Source organism: Rhinopithecus bieti, unplaced genomic scaffold (assembly GCF_001698545.2).
Source record: "Rhinopithecus bieti isolate Rb0 unplaced genomic scaffold, ASM169854v2 scaffold_77048, whole genome shotgun sequence".
Taxonomy (NCBI): domain Eukaryota; kingdom Metazoa; phylum Chordata; class Mammalia; order Primates; family Cercopithecidae; genus Rhinopithecus; species Rhinopithecus bieti.
In genome coordinates this window covers 92,187-112,164 of record NW_016828325.1, presented here as the reverse complement: position 1 = coordinate 112,164, position 19,978 = coordinate 92,187, and the positions used below count along the sequence as shown (strand labels likewise).

The 19,978-nt window shown below is 41.0% G+C and overlaps 1 protein-coding gene across 2 annotated transcripts in view; it reads right to left on the bottom strand.

Annotated features, from left to right (window-relative positions):
• Positions 1 to 363: 363 nt before the first annotated feature.
• CDC16 (cell division cycle 16) overlaps positions 364 to 19,978 on the bottom strand; it is a 39,984-nt gene continuing 20,369 nt past the window's right edge. For both annotated transcript variants that reach the window (XM_017864454.1, XM_017864455.1), the window contains 6 exons: positions 15,233 to 15,385; positions 13,069 to 13,132; positions 10,549 to 10,610; positions 9,485 to 9,620; positions 7,230 to 7,320; positions 364 to 855 (listed from right to left, as the gene is read on the bottom strand). In XM_017864454.1, coding sequence (XP_017719943.1) covers positions 596 to 855; positions 7,230 to 7,320; positions 9,485 to 9,620; positions 10,549 to 10,610; positions 13,069 to 13,132; positions 15,233 to 15,385 — 766 coding nt within the window. In that variant the 3' untranslated portion in view covers positions 364 to 595. The remainder of the gene's footprint in view (positions 856 to 7,229; positions 7,321 to 9,484; positions 9,621 to 10,548; positions 10,611 to 13,068; positions 13,133 to 15,232; positions 15,386 to 19,978) is intronic.

The window sequence follows — 19,978 nt, the reverse complement described above, 5'->3', positions numbered from 1 at the left end:
GAACTGTCAGGGTCATGAGAAACAAGGGAAGTCTGAGGAACTGTCACAGGCGAGAGACCGCAAAGGAGATGGGATGACTAAATGCAATGTGTGCCTGGATGGGACTCTGGGACAGAAAGCAGACATTAGGGAAAAACTGGTGAAATCCAAATAAAGTCTGGATTTTAGTTAATGGTAACTACCAATGTTGGTTTCTTAGTCATGACAAATATTCCATGGTAACGTAAGACGTTAACAATGGGGGAAACTAGGTGAGGGGCACATAGAAGCTCTCTGTACTATCTCTTGCCATTTTTCTGTAAATCTAAAATTAGTCCAAAATAAAAGTTTATTGGAAAAGAAAAATAAAAAAAAGACGTAACAGATGGTTTGCCTTCTTTATTCCACTATGTATAACTATTTTGTAGGTTCAGAGAATCAGAACACATCTGTTGCAAAGGTGTGCGATCCAGTCTTTTAAGGCGGGTCTCTGTTCCTAAATGTAGAGATGCAGTTTGGAGTCACGTTAGGAAGTGGGACGTTCTTAAGCCATGGAGAGGATGTGAGAGAATACTAACCTACACTGGGACAGCGGGACCAGGACCACTGACTAGAGTCACGTGCTGTGGTCTGACATAGACGTCTCTAACATCATGTCACTTTCATTCATTTCAATTTCAAAGGTTTCTTCCAAGGAAGGTCTGGAATCTGGAGTTTTCCTTGAGGTTTCCAATGGCGTAAGCCCCGTTTCTTCTGCAGTCTGTTTTTCTACTTCAAATTCCCTGAAATCCCACGGAGGTGAAATAATGTTTTTTAGTGTCTTCATTGTATGCACATCAAAGTCATAACATTTTAATTTGTCTTTAATGTCTGCTCCTAAAAAGAAATACTATAATTAGAATAAAATAAGAAATTCCATCATTTATCATTTCTATTGTTATATAACACCATCTCTATCATTTCAGACTATACGATTTAGAATAAAATATAAAACTCCATCATTTATCATTTCCATCATTATATACCATCTCTATCATTTAAGTCAAATTATACTTTTAAGAGCACAAGTTGAGAGCAGAAGGAAAACAATATTCCAATCTTTTTCTTCTTTTTCATTTGTTTTCCACCATTTGCAAAGGAGGTGTCAGGAGACTTTTAGAAGCACAGGCAGTTGCGGCTCCAGGGTTTCAACAGCTGCCCTATTTCCAAGGCCTCCTAAATACGGATGAGGCCTGTGGGCAACTTTTTTCTCGGCTGTTACCCCAGATAAGACCTGCATTGTGTGGCCGCGAGGGGTGGCTCACACCTGTAATCCCAGCACTCTGGGAGGCCGAGGTGGGCAGGGAGATCGAGACCATCCTGGCTAACACGGTGAAACCCCGTCTCTACTAAAAAAAATACAAAAAAATTAGCCGGGCGTGGTGGTAGGTGCCTGGAATCCCAGCTACTCAGGAGGCTGAGGCAGGAGAATGGCATGAACCTGGGAGGCGGAGCTTGCAGTGAGCTGAGATCGTGCCACTGCACTCCAGCCTGGCTGACACAGCTAGATTCCGTCGCAAAAAAAAAAAAAACTGCGGTGCCCACTGGGTATAGTCACCAATCTTATGCCCACAGAAGCCACGATGAAATAAAATTCATTTCCCATATATTAAAACCTTAAGGGTAATATAAATTGGAACAGATCTGAACAGATATTATTAGGTACAATCATTTACAATCATTCGACATAAAATGAGTTTTACACAGTTCAAACCAATAGCTTTCAGGAAGAGGTAGTTTGGCAGATAATGACATGCAAACCTTCTAAAGATAAAAATGACATGAATGGTAAATCTCTTCTGCAAGGTCAAGGAGACGTCCCTCTGACTCATTATCAACTCTCCAGCCTTTATTTAGCTTCCTATGAATTTCCCTTGAACAAATGACGAAACTAAGGCTCAGACTTGCCTTTCTTGCCACAGGGCTGCCGAGGGGCAGAGCTGAGGTTTCAACCCAACATCTCTAGGAAACCAGAGCTTACATTTGTTTTTTAAAACTGAGCTAAAACCAAGAGTCAAGTGTGAATCTCCTTAAGCACATGACTGAATGAACGCTACATACATGCATCCCACATGACCACCGCCAGAAGGGCACAGAACACGCACAGCTCCGTAATACCACCCTGTGTCCACTCCTGGTCAATACTGCCAGCTTTCCCAAGCCTGAAATGAGCACTGTACGGACTTTTCTATCACTACCAATTAGTTTTGTTCATTACTAATTGATATGGTTTGGATCCGTGTCCCACCAAATCTCAGGTTGGATTGTAATCCTCTATGTTGGAAGATGGGGCCTGGTGGGAGGTGACTGGATCACGGGGGTGGTTTCTCCTGAATGGTTGGTGCTGTTCTCGTGACAGTCAGTTCTGGTTGTTTGAAGTGTGTAGCACCTCCTCCCTTTCTCAATCACTCCTGTTCCGGATATGTGAAGCGGTGGCTCCCCACTTAGCCTTCTGCCATGATTTCAGTTTCCTGAGGCCTCCCCAGAAGCCAAGCAGATGCCAGCATCATGCTTCCTGGATAGCCTGCAGAACTGTGAGCCAATTACATTTCTTTTCTTATAAATTACCCAGGCTCAGGTATTTCTTTATAGTAGCGCAAGAATGGACTAATACACTAATCTTATAAATGGAAGTAATTAGTAGATATTCATATTTTTGTCAAAAATCTATGATTGCCAGGTGTGGTGGCTCATGCCTGTAATCCCGGCACTCTGGGAGACCGAGGCAGGTGGATCACCCGAGGTCAGGAATTCGAGACCAGCCTGGCCAACATGGTGAAACCCCACCTCTACTAAAAATACAAAAACTTAGCTAGGTGGGGTGGCATGCGCCTGTAATCCTAGCTAGTCGGGAGGCTGAGGCAGGAGAATTGCTTGAACCCAGAAGGCGGAGGTTGCAGTAAGCCGAGATTGCACAACTGCACTCCAGCCTGGGCGACTGAAACTCCCTTTCAGAAAAAAAAATAGTAATAATTAAAAATTTAAAAAAAATCTGTGAAATTGATCCATGTTTCTAAATGATTCAGTAGTCTTTCAAATAATATAGTATTCCACTGTATGAACATGCCACAATTTATTTCTCCTCTCTCCTACTGGTGGACGTTTGAGTCATTTCCAGTTAGGTGCTATTATGAATAAAGCTATGAATACTCTTGTTTGTGACCTTTAGTGGACAGAAGCACTTGCTTCCGTTGGGCTTACACCTGGGAGCACAACTGCTACATCACAGAATCAGTATGGTCAATCATCACCCTCATACCCACCCCAATGAATCACACCTCCCAGCACCCTCACCCTGGTACAGCCCCTCCCACATTGACTCTGAGCTTATGAGACTTGTACTGATGGAACAGAACGTTGTGCAACTGAATTTTCAAGAGGTCCTGAACTTCGGTTCTTGTCCTTTAGAACCCTGAGAACATTGTGCTACAAAGAAACCTAAGATGAAAGCCCCAGAGAGAGAGACTTAGCACCCAAGCTGAGCTCCCTAATGGAAAATGATACCATTTTAGACCATCTACCCAGTCAAGTATCTGCTAACCACAGCTGCATGAGTAAACCTAGAGAAGACCTGCAAATGGGTCACTCAACCCACAGAATTGTAAAAATAATACGTTGTTGGTTAAGGTTTTTGGAGTGGTTAGGCAGCAATGGAGAACTGATGTAACAGGCTTAACTTTACTATGATGTTAAGCAGTTTCCCAAAAAGACTTTACCCTTTTGTAACCCACTAGTAGTCAATCTGTGAGAGTCCCAGTTGCTCCACATCACACCAACACCACATACTGTACTTTTAGCCATCCTGGTTGGTGTGTGCTGGTTTCTCACTGTGGTTTTATTTATATTACTTTTTTGAGACAGGATTTTCACTCTGTTGCTCAGGCTGGAGTGCAGTGGTGTGATCGCTGCAGCTTTGATCTCCTGGGCTCCAGTAATCCTCCAGCCTCAGCCCCGAGGAGCTGGCACTAGAGGCACACACCATCACTATGGTTTTCATTTCATTTCCCTGATAAGTAATGATGTTGAGCGCCTTTATTTGCTTCTTAACTGAGGCAGAATAGGGTCTAAAGACAGGGCGCCTTCACTTCAGCCTCTGATTGGTCACAGTCTTCATTTGCATAGGGTGTAACTTCACTTCAGCCTCTGATTAGCCACAGACCAATTCTTCATTTGCATAGGGTGTAACCAACAGGAAACCCCTAAGGGTACTTAAACCCCAACTGGGGCTCATCAGCTACTTGCTCAAACCGGCTCCCACTGTGTGGCGTGTACTTTCACTTCAATACACCCATGCTTAAGTCTTCCACTGCTTTGTGTGTTTTGTTCAATCTTTTTTCACCATGCCAAGAACCTGGACGACTTGTAGTGAAGACCTTCCACACCAGTAACATATTTTGGTGAGCCAGTCAGGCGGTAAGCCGAAATTTTGGGATTTATTTTTCTTTTTTTCCCTTTTTCCTCTCTAGAGAGGCTTCATTTGTGGGCATGAGCTGGAGCTATCGCCATGTGGGGATCCCTCCGCTCTATACAGGGGAACTCCCCGCCTCTCTATTTCCCTTTTCCAACTCGGGACCCTCAGTGGATAGCACCTAAGCACAGAGACAACTGCGGGTCTCTGGCTGGGGACACTCTGGTGAAGTGAAAGATTTCCGTGTGGAAGTGCCTGGCCACCACTGCCCAGTTTGGATGAGGGACCCAAGTCCTTTTCTTGTTTTCAGTCTTTCAGTGGCCATTTCCTACCTAATTGCTCCTTGGTAACTGAGGGCAACTGGCTGGGGCCACACTCTGGTGTTACCTAAATTTCTTGAGGTTCTCCTTGGAGGAATGAGAGAGTAACTAAGGCAGTAAACTATGATAAATTAAGGGAGGTTACACAGGACAAGGAGAAAAATCCAGCTATGTTTCATGGCAGGCTGGAGGAGGACTTTAAAAACATACCACTCTGGACCCTTCCTCTCCCAAAGGCAGTGTTGAGCCCTCTTTTATTCCTAGTATTACTACTTTGGGTATGAACTTTCTTTTTTAGTGATTATCTAGAAATTTATACATTTTAGTGACTGCTTTAAACAACCTATATTGTATCATTTTCAAACCCACAGAAATGTATAAGGCATATAATTTTGACACTTTTCAATTATTTTTAAGGTTATAAGCATGTAAAATACCGTTAATATATATAAGAATATGCATAACTACCAATATATAGCTTTTTTTTCTTTTTGAGATGGGCTCTGTCACCCAGGCTGGAGTACAGTGGCGCAATCTTGGCTCACTGCAACCTCTGGCTCCCGGGTTCAAGTGATTCTCCTGCCTCAGCCTCCCGAGTAGCTGGGACTACACACGTGTGCCACTATGCCTGGCTAGTTCTGTTTTTCGTTTTTCTTTTTTTAGCAGGGGCAGGGTTTCACCATGTTGGCCAGGTGGGTCTTGACCTCCTGACCTCTGCCTGCCTTGGCCTCCCAAAGTGCTGGGATTACAGGCGTGAGCCACCACGCCCAGCCTAGATAGCTTCTTTTGAAGAGATACTCTCCAAATTTTCATCCAGCGTAGATTCACTACAGTTTATTAGGTGTGTTTCTCAATACATTGCCTGAATGTTTTAAAGCATATAGATATTTAAATACTGTTTAACCTCATACATTCCTTTATTTATAGATTGTTTAATATTTCTAAGGATTAAAGACATCACAACCCCCTATAACATTCAGTAATATTAATAAAACTTGAGACATATAGGATAGAACCCAACACACTCAGAGAAAAATTGTTTATACTGCTGTAGAGCCAGAAATGAAACCCAGGTTCTAAGGGGACAGGGAAGCTGTTTGCTAAGTGTGCCATGAGCTACCACACAAGTGCATCAGTGACTGGGCATAGAGCAGGCACAATTACAGGATGGTTAAGAGAGTGAGCTGTGGAGCTTAACGCTATGTGAACATGCATGTTTAAACTGTGATGTGCTTCAGTTTATCCTACTTTACAATGGGTATTACTCATTTTTTGTTGTTGTTCTCAGTTGACTGGATTATTTCTCCAGTCTGTCTTCTTGCCACTCTGGATGCCCACATGAAAGGACCCAAGGTAATTTCTGACAGCCTCGGGCTCCTTGGGAAAACCAGAGGGCACCACAGACCCCGTTTTAGGAGAAACCTCTGTTTCCCTCAGGGAACCCCAAGACACATAAGCAGACAGGTCCTTCTCAAAATCTAAGGCTCTGCTCTGTTTTCTATCACATTACCTGACCTTTTTGACTTTTGGGGAAATTACATCAGAAATTACTTTAGTAGGGGCCGGGCACAGTGGCTCATGCCTGTTATCCCAACACTTTGAGAGGCTGAGGCAGGCGGATCACCTGAGGTCAGGAGTTCAAGACCAGTCTGGCCTGAACATGGAGAAGACCAGTCTCTACTAAAAATACAAAATTAGCTAGGCGTGGTGGCACATGCCTGTAATCCCAGCTACTCGGGAGGCTGAGGTGGGAGAATGGCTTAAATCCGGGAGGCAGGGGTTGTGGTGAGCCAAGATCGTGCCATTGCACCCCAGCCTGGGCAACAGAGTGAAACTCCGTCTCAAAAAAAAAAAAAAAAAAAAAAAAAAAAAAAAAAAAAAAAAGAAAGAAAGAAAGAAAGAAAGAAATTACTTTAGTAGGAATGGGAGTTAGCAGGCTTGCAACTTTCCTATCCTAGATCTCAAGATTTAACCTCACCACATCCTCCTTATCATGTAATGTTTACAACTAAACGAGTGCCCAAGTACAGCAATTCCATCCAAACTTATACTATTACTTATTCAGTTATGGAAATGTATGGCATCTCAACATTCCATTGAAATGTAAAGATTTATATTGTTATACCCTGCATTGAAAATAATGACAGAGCCCCTTCAATTGTGTATTAGAAAAATGTTGCTAAGATTTCTTTTTCCATTATAGAAATAGACGGATCCTTCTATCAAAGTGCTTTACACTTACTCTGTAGCGGTATTTTCCACAAGCAAGTATTCAACTTTAAACTGAATGCATCCTCGGTGAGTCACTAACTCCCCACAGCATTGTTCCAATAAAATAAATGGAGTTTCTTGTTTTTAATGCAGCATAAATGGTTAGAAAGATAAACTTGGAACCTCAGATGAGAATATGAGAAACATAAACAGAGACATATAACAACCTAAAAAATGGAGTACAATACCAATAAGAATAATGATCATCTTACCGATATAAGCTTCGGAATCACCAATGTACATTTCGATGCAATGACCAAGCATTGTAACAGAAAATGTATCATCTCGCCTAAGACCAAGGGCCTGCCATAAAAGATTCAGCATGGTTATTAAAAGAAAATGTATTTCCTTATCTTTTGTTTAGAAATATTACCACACTGATTCATTTCAAAATATTCCAGGGCATCCAGGGTGGGGGAAGTGGCACTGTTAGTGGGGACAGAACTACACGAGCCGATGACTGGCCATGAGCCGATGACTGTTGAAGTTGGTTATGGGTCATGGAGGTTCATCACACTATTCTATTTTCTTATGCTGGAAACCTGCACCAAAAAAGATTTTTTAAAAAGTTCTATCTCAACTGGGCACAGTGGCTCATGCCTGTAATCGCAGCACTTTGGGAGGCCTAGGCGGGTGGATCACCTGGGGTCAGGAGTTCCAGACCAGCCTTGCCAACATGGTGAAACCCCGTCTCTAATAAAAAATACAAAAATTAGCCGGGCATGGTGGCAGGTGCCTGTAATTCCAGCTACTTGGGAGGCTGAGGCAGGAAAATTGCTGGGAGGTGGAGGCTGCAGTGAGCCAAGATCGCACCACTGCACTCTAGCCTGGGCAACAAAGCAAAATTCTATCTCAAAAGAAAAAACAGGTTCTATCTCCATACAGAGTTCTCTGAGCCTCTGTATTTGTTTGTTTGTTTGTTTTCAGACACAGTCTCACTCTATCGCCAGTCTGGAGTGCAGTGGCATGATCTCAGCTCACTGCAACCTCCGCCTCCTGGGTTCAAGCAAGTCTCCTGCCTCAGCCTGGGACTGAGGCACAGGGCTAGTAGCTGGGACTATAGGCACGTGCCCAGCTGATTTTTGTATTTTTAGTAGAGACGGGGTTTCACCATATTGGTCAGGATGGTCTTGATCTCTTGACCTCGTGATCTGCCCGCCTCAGCCTCCCAAAGTGCTGGTATTACAGGCGTGAGCCAACGTGCCCAGCCGAGCCTTCTGTATTAATCAGATCTCAGAAGAAAGGTAAATTATAGAACACTCAAATATACATATTTAAAAGATTATACAGGACTAGAAAATGTGCTTAGTCCAAACTTCTGACGAGCTTAGTGCTCTGGTGACCATCATGGTACCTTCACGACTTCATCTAACCTCAAAATCTCTAATGAACTCCTGAAAATCAGTTACAAACCGCTCATGAGTTTATCTTTGATACATTTTCTCATATTTTATCTCTTTTTCCAAATAGCATTAGTTCACTGATTCTAAGACCCACATTTTCTCAAATTCGAACACTTCTTCCCTTTTACCTGTGGTTTCCTATTACTGCCATCAACCAGCCACCGCTGTGACGTAGGTAAAACCTGCCTGGGCAGCACGGACTTGGTGGTTATGTTGGCAGCACAGACTAGATCACAAACCATGTGAGGAACACTTAAACAGATATGGGGATTGTGGTTTTCTGAAAATCCTCCATTGACACTTCAGCAGACTGAGGGATGAGAGAGAGAGAGTTGGAAAGCAGGTGTCTGTGCCTGGGAGGAAACCCAGAGTCAGGAACTGGGTATGTGTGCTAGCATCAGGGCACTATTTTGGGAAAACACAGATACTGGCCCTCTGGGTTGAATATTGCAACCATTTATTTCACTTACATGTACATTTCTAGGTATGTACTAGAGTAATACAAATCTGCCTAAATATGTTCAAGAATATTTTCTCTAAATACAAAAAAATTAAGTGACAGGAAAAAATTATGTTAAAGTTTAATTGGCAGCACTTTTTTCTTTATGGTCATCCTGCTTACTCATGGTGTCTTAAATTTGATGGAATATGGTACATGGATTAAGGAAAGGTTCTTTCCTTGTGATGACTGCACAGACTGTTTTGTTCATCTACTAAAGTGATCTAAGCGGATTAATTGTAAAAGTCATCAACAGAAAGACTGGGAGTTCCCAAAGGGCCTATGTGGACAGATAACGCTGTGCTCAGCACTCAGATCACTGGCGAGTGCCGCTGGGCACCTGCGCACTTCCCTGCAAACCCTGAGGACAGGACTTATGTTTGTTTCTAATGTGATGAGTACTGTACAACACCTACATGCTTTGCTCTGCAAAGAAAAGAATAAAACGTAAGGTTGCCTAAAGATTATTAAAATAGAAAGTAAATATTACCTAGAAAAAATATTTCAAAAAAGGAAGTGGTCAGTGTCAACCAGATTTAAAATTAGGTACAAAGAAAAGACATACTGTGTGGAAGTAGTCCACAGCATTTTCAAAGTTGCCCATCAGACTGTGGATATATCCAATAGCAGAGTAAGTGGATGCGTTCTGAGGAATCAACACCAGTGCCTGGCGGTGGTAATCCAAGGCCTCGGCGTACTTTCTGTGGGGGAGAACACAATCACTGGCCACAGTCAAAGCACTAAATCCCTAAGTCTAAGATGAGTTCATCCATATCAACACCCAAGAAACACTATCTCGATAACAATAGCAGTCTAGACTGCTGAACGTCCTCCACACCTACTCTCACGCATCTCAATATGCCCTCTAAATGCATCTTCCAGGCCTGCTCCCTCCTCCGGCCAAGGGCACTCCTGCAGGGATGTCTGCTGTATTCCTTTTGATGTCTAGCGGGACACTGCAACCAGAACCTCAGTCCGTGCCTCCTGGCTGTGTCCTTCCCACACACCCCCCTCTTATGGTGACAGTGTCCCATATCAGGGGTAAATAAAAGCAGCCAAGGTGTATTGCTTTAAGGTCCAAAAGATTTACTTAGAAAAGTGCTCCCCAAAGTTCTCTGGAATACTTGACTTGTAAAGTCTTTTGTGAAAAAAATGTTTTATCCTCAATTAAACTTTGGAAAATGCCATAAGCTTGTAATACACAGTAAAGACTCAAAGAAATCCTGCAACAGAAACACTTGTTAAATCTTGAGTAACCTAAAATTGCCCAGACTTATTTAACCAAAAAACCCATTTTTCAACTGTTGCCTGTTTATCACACCACAAAACCTCTAGCAGAAAACAGTTAGAATATAGATAGGATTTTAATTATATCTTACTGTCCTAATTCTTCTGAATTAATTTTGAACACTAAATTTTCATATAAAAAAGTAAAAATCTCAATGTTTCTAAAATAAAATTACACCACAGAGATAAATAATAAAAACTGATTTTGATGCTAATTATACCTGAGCAGCCAAGTACAAGAAAGCTGGTGGATCTCATGAAATAAAAATATGACGAAGTATTCAAAATTAAGTAAACTTTGAGTCACAAAGTATATTTCTGAAAATGCTCTACTTCACTTACTTAAGTTTTCTGCAGACATGCCCCAAGTTGTTCAACAAAGGTTCCCATTTGTCAACTGTTACCTAAAACATAGCAACATCAAGCCCACGAGTTATATATGTCACGGTTCAGCCTGATTTGTTTGCACTGAATTATTTCACGCCTTGCAAGCTGGGCTCTCTCCCAGTGTGTGCCTCCAGCACACCACAAGGCCAGGGTAACTGCTGGCTTATCTATCTTCCTTTCTTCCCTACTAGGAGACTTCTGAGGACTCTGTTATCATTAGGACAAGTTGATCCAAGAGCCTGTCCCTGCTGGAGTTCAAATGAGTATCTGCAGCTCAGAGCATTCCCTCAATCACCAGACCTCTCTATCCATCTGCCTGCTAAATACTTCCACTTGGAAATGTTACAAGCACTTTAAGTTCGGTGTGCTACACACCACACCCGTCTCTGCCTGGCCATCCCAGCCCCTGACCTAACTGCTGCTGAGTGCCCCTCCAGTCAGTGAATGGTACCCCCATCCCCTCTGACCCTTCCATGAAGCACACCAGGCCTGGTTCCTTCTAATTGCTAGGCATAACTCCAACCTATGTAATCCTCACCTTCCTCATTAACAGAGTCAAATCTGGGCCCCAATCATAAAAGTCTGACCAGATTGTTTCCTTCTTAAATCCCTTTTGTATTCCCATTCTCCTCAGGATAAGGTACAAACTCTTTCGTTCTGGGCCCTTAGTGACCCACACTTAACCCTCTTGACCCACTCCTTAACATTCTCTGTGAACTCAAAATCCAAGTCATACTGAATTAGCTCCAATTTTTGCAAATACTGAAATACCCTTGCCCTAATTTTTGCCTGGCTAATGTGTGATGACTTTCAGGACTGAGGTGTATGCAAAAGGCTCATTTCTGGGTGAACTGCCTTTCTCTGTGGGCACCTTTAGTTCCTCAATTGTACCGTATTTCACCATCAATTTACTTATTTACATTCCCCAGTTGATCTGAGGTCAGGCAATAGTAAACTCATTGCCCGCTGCATCCCAACGCCTAGCTCAGAGCCTATGGCTTATTAAATATATGTCAACTAAATGAATGAACAGACCCGAGCCACAGATTCTCTAACTCTATTGAGACCAATTCTAGGAGGCACAGCCCATGTGAATGAAAAATCATTTAATGACTCTTAGGCATGACTATTTCTCTTTATTTTAACATTTGCCGCAGTTTCTAATAAAGTCAGTATTTTCCCCCTCTTCGTATAGCTTTTTAATGGGCATTTTGACATTTCAATAGTATTGTGCTTTCATACTTAAAACCATTAAATTTCTGTAAGACTCTAAATTTACTGCCTCTTAATCATCAAAGAATACAGGTTCAGTTGAACCTAAAGTATGGTTTAGGAAAGTGCTTCTCAAACTTTTCTGTGCATGATAATCCCCTGGGGATCTTGCTAAAACTGCAGATTTTGATTCAGTTGGTGTGAGATTCTGCACTTCTGGCAGGCTTCTAGGCGATGCTGATGCTGCTAAGCCCGTCTGAACACTGACAAGGTGGCAAGTGGCAATCCCCTATTAACAAAACACTTGGATTATCCAGAACTAACCAAGACTATGCGGCAGAGGCACCTGCTCTATATACATGCATGTGCAAACACAGGAATAGTGTTTATAAGTTCAGATGACATGAGAGACCAAAGTAGACAAAGCTGTGTCTATGGGGACAGGCAGATCGCTAGGCAGGAAGGCAAAGCTGTGTCTGTAACAGCAGAGAGAGCTAACAGCCAAGGGAGAAGAAAACTGTGGGCAGGTGTGCACAAACAGGAACAGCAGGAAGCCGAGAAGCGAAAATCAGAATAGAGCGAAACAAAACAGGCACGGGTGAAACAGAAGAGCATCATGCACATCTCTTACCTACGCAAGTTTATGGCATCTAAAATTGTTACTGCTTTTAAGTCATATCGCCATATGCACCTCCTTGATAATTGTTAGGTTAACTCATAAGCGCCAATTCATGGGGTACATCGTTCATGCAACAGAAGCAGTCAAATATTTTAAAATGGAAAGGCCCAAATACACACTCAGTATGCAATAACAGCAACAAAAGGTGTGAATTTCAGTAATACCTATCCCATCCCTATCCTTTCAGAGGTGGGACCTGCTGCTATAGTTTACTTGCCCTTCAGTCAAAGAAGCTCTCTGAAGTTCGAGAAGGAATGTTACATCAGGCGCTACAGTGCCCAATAGTTTCCACAAACCAACGACTATTCCTAGCTTCAAATAATCATCCAATCTGTTCTGATGCCTCTCCCATTTCAAAGCTAGAGCCCATTTAAGAAGCAAAGGCCCAACACTTGCCCTCTTAATTAGGAAAAAAACCTCATTTCTTACCATGTGGTAAAACAGTTAACTGACAATGCAAACATTAATAGCTGCTTGTTATGAAAATATCAGCTTATCATCTTTGAAGGCAATGAGATTTTCCTCATTTAACAGTAAACACTCCGTGGTAGTATGTGTGTATTTACAGATACAACAAAGAATACCTCGTTCCCAATTGCTTTAATTTTTTCCAAAGCATCAAGAAACCATTTTTCGGCTGTTTTCCATCTAAAATGAACGGAAAAAAGGTTGCAGATTATTCAAAATTACCAAATATAAACTTTTAAAAAACTGTGGATTATCTTCTAGTAGTACTAAAATGCAATGGGGTAAACTGCTGGAAATAATTATAAAAATTCAAAGTTAAGTCACAAATGATTAATTTTATGGCATTAATATCAAGAGTTCAAGATTTCAAGATTTTGGGAGATGTAGTATTTATATATATATATTTTTAAGAGTCTCACTCTGTCACCTAGGCTGGAGTGCAGTGGTGCGATCTCAGCTCACTGTAACCTCTGCCTCCCGGGTTCAAGTGATTCTTGTGCCTCAGCCTCTTGACACAGCTGGGATTACAGGCGTACAACACCATCCCCAGCTAATTTCTGTATTTTTAGTAGAGACAGTTTCGCCATGTTGCACATGCTGGTCTCAAACTCCTGGCCTCAAGCAACATGCCCGTCTTGGCCTCCCAAAGTGCTGGGATTACAGGCGCGAGCCACTGCACCCAACCACAGTAGTTATGTTCTATAAAGTCACTGTGCACACTGAGTTAGCAAATATTGAACCGCGGCTCCCAGGGGAAACACAGTTAGATTCCTGCAACTCTCTGGTAACATTTTCTCTAATCGATCAATGCGTAACCTTGTTTTATGTGTGTGTCTGTTTAAAGACGTCTTATTTGGTACATCCTGTTGATTCATCAATGTTGAAGTCAGGGCCAGCAGCACTGTAACTGATGCCTGCCTGAATGAGGCTTCTCTAACACGTGTTTCCTCTGTCAGATACATCACAATTAACACGAGACAGCATTTCACTAAGCTTGGGGATTATTTCAAAACAGTGAAATAACCAACAAAAAGCACAAAAATGTGAAAACTGTGGCACTAAATAGACCACAAAAAGTACACTGGTTTATAGTTGAACTGGGAGAAAAGGCAGAGCGTTGCCTTCTTAGACTCCAGCTGGAAATGTGTGTGCCAGGAGACCCAGCTTTCTCCCAGCCGTGGGCATGTCTGCCAACGGCTAGGAAAGCACCTCAGGAACTGATTTGGGGGTTACAAATAAATTTTAGTGAGTAGGCAAATTTGCAAATACTGATGATTACTGTATTATATTAAAAGATTACTATTTTAAAGCTTCAAGCTTTAAAAAAATACCTAGATAACCCATTTTTTAGAACACATACATGCCATAAATGACACTGCAGTAGTATTAATACTAATTTACGGCCGGGCGTGGAGGCTCACGCCTGTAATCCCAGCACTTTGGGAGGCTGAGGCAGGCGGATCACGAGGTCAGGAGTTTGAGACCAGCCTGACCAACATGGTGAAACCCCGTCTCTACTAAAAATAAAAAAATCAGCCGGGCGTGGTGGCAGGCACCTGTAATCCCAGCTACTCAGGAGGCTGAGGCAGGAGAATCGCTTGAACCCGGGAGACAGAGAATGCAGTGAGCTGAGATTGCGCCACTGCACTCTATCTAGCCTGGGTGACAGAGCGAGACTACATCTCAAAACAAAAACAAAAACAAAAAAAACTAAAACTAATTTACCAGTTTAAAATTTGTCTATCATTGCAATGCAAAGGATTATAGACATTTTTCTCTTTGAGTGTAACACCAAATCACTTATTCCACAGATATCCTAGGGTACAGTAAAGCCTCCACTGACCAGGAAACTCAGAGATTGGGTCATTCTAATTACTTAAATTTTCTGACTTACTAGTAACTAAATAGAAAACACTTTTGTTTCAAAAACCATGTCAAATCTTTCTCAAATACATAAATTCAACTCCTTATCAACACAGAGATAACTAAGGATTCCACAGTGCTCCCAGCCACACTGTGGGGTATGTGTAATCTGAATTGTCCAATCATGTAAGAAAACAAGTGGTAGCTCAGGTCAAAAAAGACCAAAACCTGGTTTTAGAATTTTTAAGGAAATCCAAGATAACAGTTTCTCTCTTTTTTCTATCTCCTTCTCCTAAAACAGAACACTTAACAGTACAAATCTACTGAAGAGGCACTTTGGTCAGTTAACTCTAGTAACTGTCTACTCTATTTACAATCACTAGTTAACAGAAGGGTTTCTAGTCTTCCAGTACTTACTCTCCATTCTGAAATGCAACCACGCCGACCTCATGCATAACAAAAGGGTCTTCCGGTGCAATGCTCAGAGCTTGGCTGAAGAACCTTTCAGCTAGTTTTGAGTTATTGGTCAAACCATATTCTAATCCAATATACAGCATAGGCAAATGACACCTAAAAAATTGGAAAATTTCACATATTTAACACCAAAAACTGTGATTTAGCAGAAATTAATCTGTCAACTTCAAATCCTATCTGCAAAATAATTTAAAGGTTGCCAAAACACAGCATTTACTTTTTTCTAACTCTTAATTTATAAATATTTAATGAATGCCTAATGGACTCTGGACTAATCAGCTGCCACTTCTATTTACCTTTAATTTTCATTTTATTCCACAGTAAAAAAACAAAAACTCTCTAAAGCAAAAGGGCACGTCTCTGTGGTGCTGTCTTCCTCCTTGATGCTAATGTCATGCCACAGCCTATACTGGTCTTCCTCCGATTTATTCACACCATTTATCCTTCAAGATTGTGTTCGAGGTCTACTTCCCTTTACGAAGCTACCTCTGACTTTTCTAACATAAATGCTCTCCCTTCTGTGAATTCGCATGAGAGTCAGTTCTATGCAGAAGAGAATGAAGAATGCTCTGTGTATTGATTCCATTTTCCCACCGTCTGAGGCAGTTCCAGGCAGAGTCAGAACTACTTTTTAATTGAATCTTCATCTGTTCACACGACTGGATCAGCGACTGCATTAAAGCAAGTGTAATAAGACAATCTTTCTTTGATGATGATCTCGGAACATCAATAAATACTGATTGCTTGGTATGTGCTTTGGTTCTAATCGAGAGCCGTAACTCAAATTAAGATTATATCCTCTACAGAAGGTCATGACAAATTCTTTACAAGTATTTACAACTAACCTCTTGGAAGTGCTTTCAAAATGGCAGCGTAAGGGCCTCCAAAATCTATTCATCCATAGAAGCAACAAGAACACTGGCAAAAATTATCAAAACCAACTTTTTCAGAACTTTGGAAGGTAATCAAGCTCTTAAAACAATCTGAGGAGTGTATATTCAAGAAAAATGGCTAAATCTCAGTAAGAACAACAAACCTCATGCTGCTTTAATTTGTCTTATTCTCATCTCCCTTTCCCTGGCTTCGCATTACAAAGCAGCCTCATAACCACAGTAGCTGTAAAGCCATTAACCTGCAGCCACTGGAGAGAGCAGAATTAATTTAGAGTTCCTCAAACACCCCACAGGGAACTGCTGCTATTTGACCTGTCTGGTAGCTCCTAAAAGAGCCCCGCTCATAGCTTATCTTCTACTAACCTCCGAGCCCAGTGAGAAAAGCTCTATCCCCAGGGGATTTGTTGGAAACAATCAACAGCAATTATTTAGCATTGGCTGCCGCCTCAGGCAGCTATCCCAGTCAGGGCAAACTGGATGCAGGCCACAAACTTAAAAGGAAACCTGGGGAATACGATGTCCACAGGGGGCTATAAAGAGCTCTGACACATTCCTGGGGATTGGGAAGGCCATACACGTGCATAGGGCTATATGCATGCACAGAGGAGGCCTGAGAAGGTCCTATTATCTCATCTCTGGCTGATCTTGAGGCTCTGTGCTAGAATGAAGTGAAGGCTAAGGCAGAGTTGTCAACAATGCTGAGTGCTGAAGATGTGCAGAGCCCTTCCGCAAAGGGTGGAAGACGTACTGGTTGAAGAGATATCAAAGCTGCTAGTTAACTGAGCAGAGGCTTCAGTGGCTTCATACAACAAAGGATATAAATCAGAGAATTAGTTCTGGAAAGTCACTAAACAAACAGTGACAATGACCAATAAATCCTGGGGCTGTGTGGGAAAATCTCATTTCCAGAACTGCCCCATTATATGACTTTACATGTCTACTTTCAACAAAAAAAGGACATGCAAAGAAACAGGAAACTATGGCCCATACACATGAAAAAAGCAGTCAATAGAAACCATTCTGGGAAAAAGCCCAGATGTTGGACTAACAAGACAAATAGCTTAAATAAGCCATGTGAAATTCTAAAGAACTAAAAGAAATGATGTCCACAAAACTAAATTATGAGAACAATGTCTCACCAGAGAACACCAGTAAAGACACAGAAATTATAAAAATTAAGCAAGTAGCAAATCTGGAGTTACAAAGTACAAAAATTGAAATAAAAAATTCACTAGAAGGGATTAAGAGCAGACATGAATAGGCAGAAAAAAGAATTATTGAACTTAAAGATGTCAACTGAGATTGTCCCATCTGAGAAACAGAAAAAGAAGAAACATGAACAGAACCTCAGAGGCTTGTGGCACACTAACAGGTATACCAACACACGTATAATAGGAGTCCCAGAAGACAGAAGAAAGGAGCAGAAAGAATATTGAAGAAAATAACAGCTAGAAGATTTCCAAGAAGCTTTAAGAACTCCAAGAAGAATAAACTCAAAGAGATTCACACCTAGACATATAATAAACCACTGAAAAAGATGAAAAAGAGAATGTTTAAAGCAGTTACAGAAAATCATTAATTACATACAAGGCAATTTCAGTAAGATCAACTGCTGACTTCTCACCAAGTATCATGGAGGCCAGAAAGCAGCTAATGACATTCAAAGTACTGAAAGGAAGTTGACCAAGAATTCTACATCCAGCAAAATTATCTGTTGAAAATTAAGACATTCCCAGGGTGGGGGGGGGAATGAGAAAATTTAATGCAAATCGCCTTACAGAAAACACACAAAAAAGCTCTACAAGCTGAAAGTACCCCAGACAGTAACTGAAATCCACAAGAAAAAGTAAGAGTACTAGTAAAGATAATTATGTAATTACAAAAGACAATTTAGCATGTATTTCTTTTTTCTCTTGATTTAGACAGCAATTGTAGGCTGGGTACAGTGGCTCACACCTGTAATCCCAGCACTCTGGGAGGTCAAGGTGAAAGGAATGCTTGAGCCCAGGAGTTGAAGACGAGCCTGGCACACAGCGAGACCCCATCTCTAAGAAGTAATAAAAAACTAGCCAAGCATGGTGGTATGGGCTTGTAGTCCTAGACACTTGAGAGGCTGAGGTGGAAGGATCCCTTGAGCCCAGGAGTTTGAGAATGCAGTGAGCTGTGATGGTGCCACTGCACTCTAGCCTGGGCAAGAGAGTGAGACTCTATGTACAGGTTTATTCTTTAGCTTGAGACCAGAAGTGTTTTGGATTTCTGATTTTTTTTTTTTTTTTTGGAATTTACGCATCCCTAGTCTGAAAATCCAAAATGTTCCAGTGAGCAATTCCTTTTGAGTGTCATGCCACTGCTCAAAAAGTTTTGGCTTCTGGAACATTTTGAACTTTGGATTTTCTGATTAGGGATACTCAATATGGAATTATATTGTTGAGTCTATCACATACAGAAATATAAGGTTTACCAATAACAGCATAATAGGAAGCGGGTGACAGCAAAGCTATATTACAGTAAGAAAGTAACATTGGATGGTAACTTGAACCCATAGGAACAAATAAAGAGAACAAAAAATGGTGAATAACAGGGTTAATATAACAAATGATATAAATTATACACTTCTTACAGCTTCTTTGAAAAACAAAATTACATAAATAATAACAATGTATAATTGAGAAAATCTGTCATTAGTACATCTGCCCAGTAAGAAATACTAAAGGGAGTCCTTTATGCTAAAATAGAAGGATACTACATAGGAATTCAAATCCACATTGTTGAAGAAGAGTCAAATTCTAAGAACTCGAAGTGCAGGCTTCCAGGTTACAGGTAGATTTCAGATTTTTCTGATTGGCAATTGGTTGAAAGAGTTATTATGAATAGTAAGCAATATCTGGGTTGTAAGAGGTTGCAGAGACCAAATTTTATCATGCAGACGAAGCCTCCAGGTAGCAGGCGTCAGAGGATAGATAGTGTTTCTTCTTATCAGACTGAAGGTCCATTAACATCCATGTTGATGTTAATGCGGTAGGGTGTAAAGAGGCGTGTTGGACCCCCACTTCCCATCATGGCCTGAACCAGTCTTTCAGGTTAAATTTAGAGCGCCCTGGCCTAGAGAAGGAAGCCCATTTAGATAGTTGGGGAGGGTCTTCAAATTTTATTTTTGGTTTCCAACATGAAGAAATGAGAGTCTGATAAAAATAGCTATATTGGTAATTATGAGACAGTATAAAATGTGTTTTGTTTTAACTCTTCTATCTGATTTAAAAGACAACTAATAAATAATAATCACAGATCTGTGCTGATGGACTTACAATATGGAAGATGTATTCTGTATGACAATGACAGCATAAGGAGGCAAGAGGAAACAGAGCTATATTGGAGTAAGGTTTTGGTATACTATTAAAATTAAATTGGTATTAATTCAAAGTAGGTCGTTTTAAATTAAGGTGCTAATTATAATCCTAAAGATAACCAACCTAAGAAAGTTACTAAAAAAATATAGTATAATAAAAAAGGGATTAAAATAGGACATTATAAAATATTTACTCAACACAAAAGAAGGCAGTAATGAAAAATACAGGAACAAAAGATGTGATGTATAGACAATAAAGAACAAAATGCCAGACACAAATTCTATCTTGTTAGTAATTAAACATAAATGGAATAAACAGTCCAAAGGCAGCAACTGGCAGAATAGATTTAAAAACCTGATCTAACTATATGTTGTCAACAAGAGACATGCTTTAGATTCAAAACACAAGTTGAAATTAAAAGGATGAAAAAAACCACACCATATAAACAG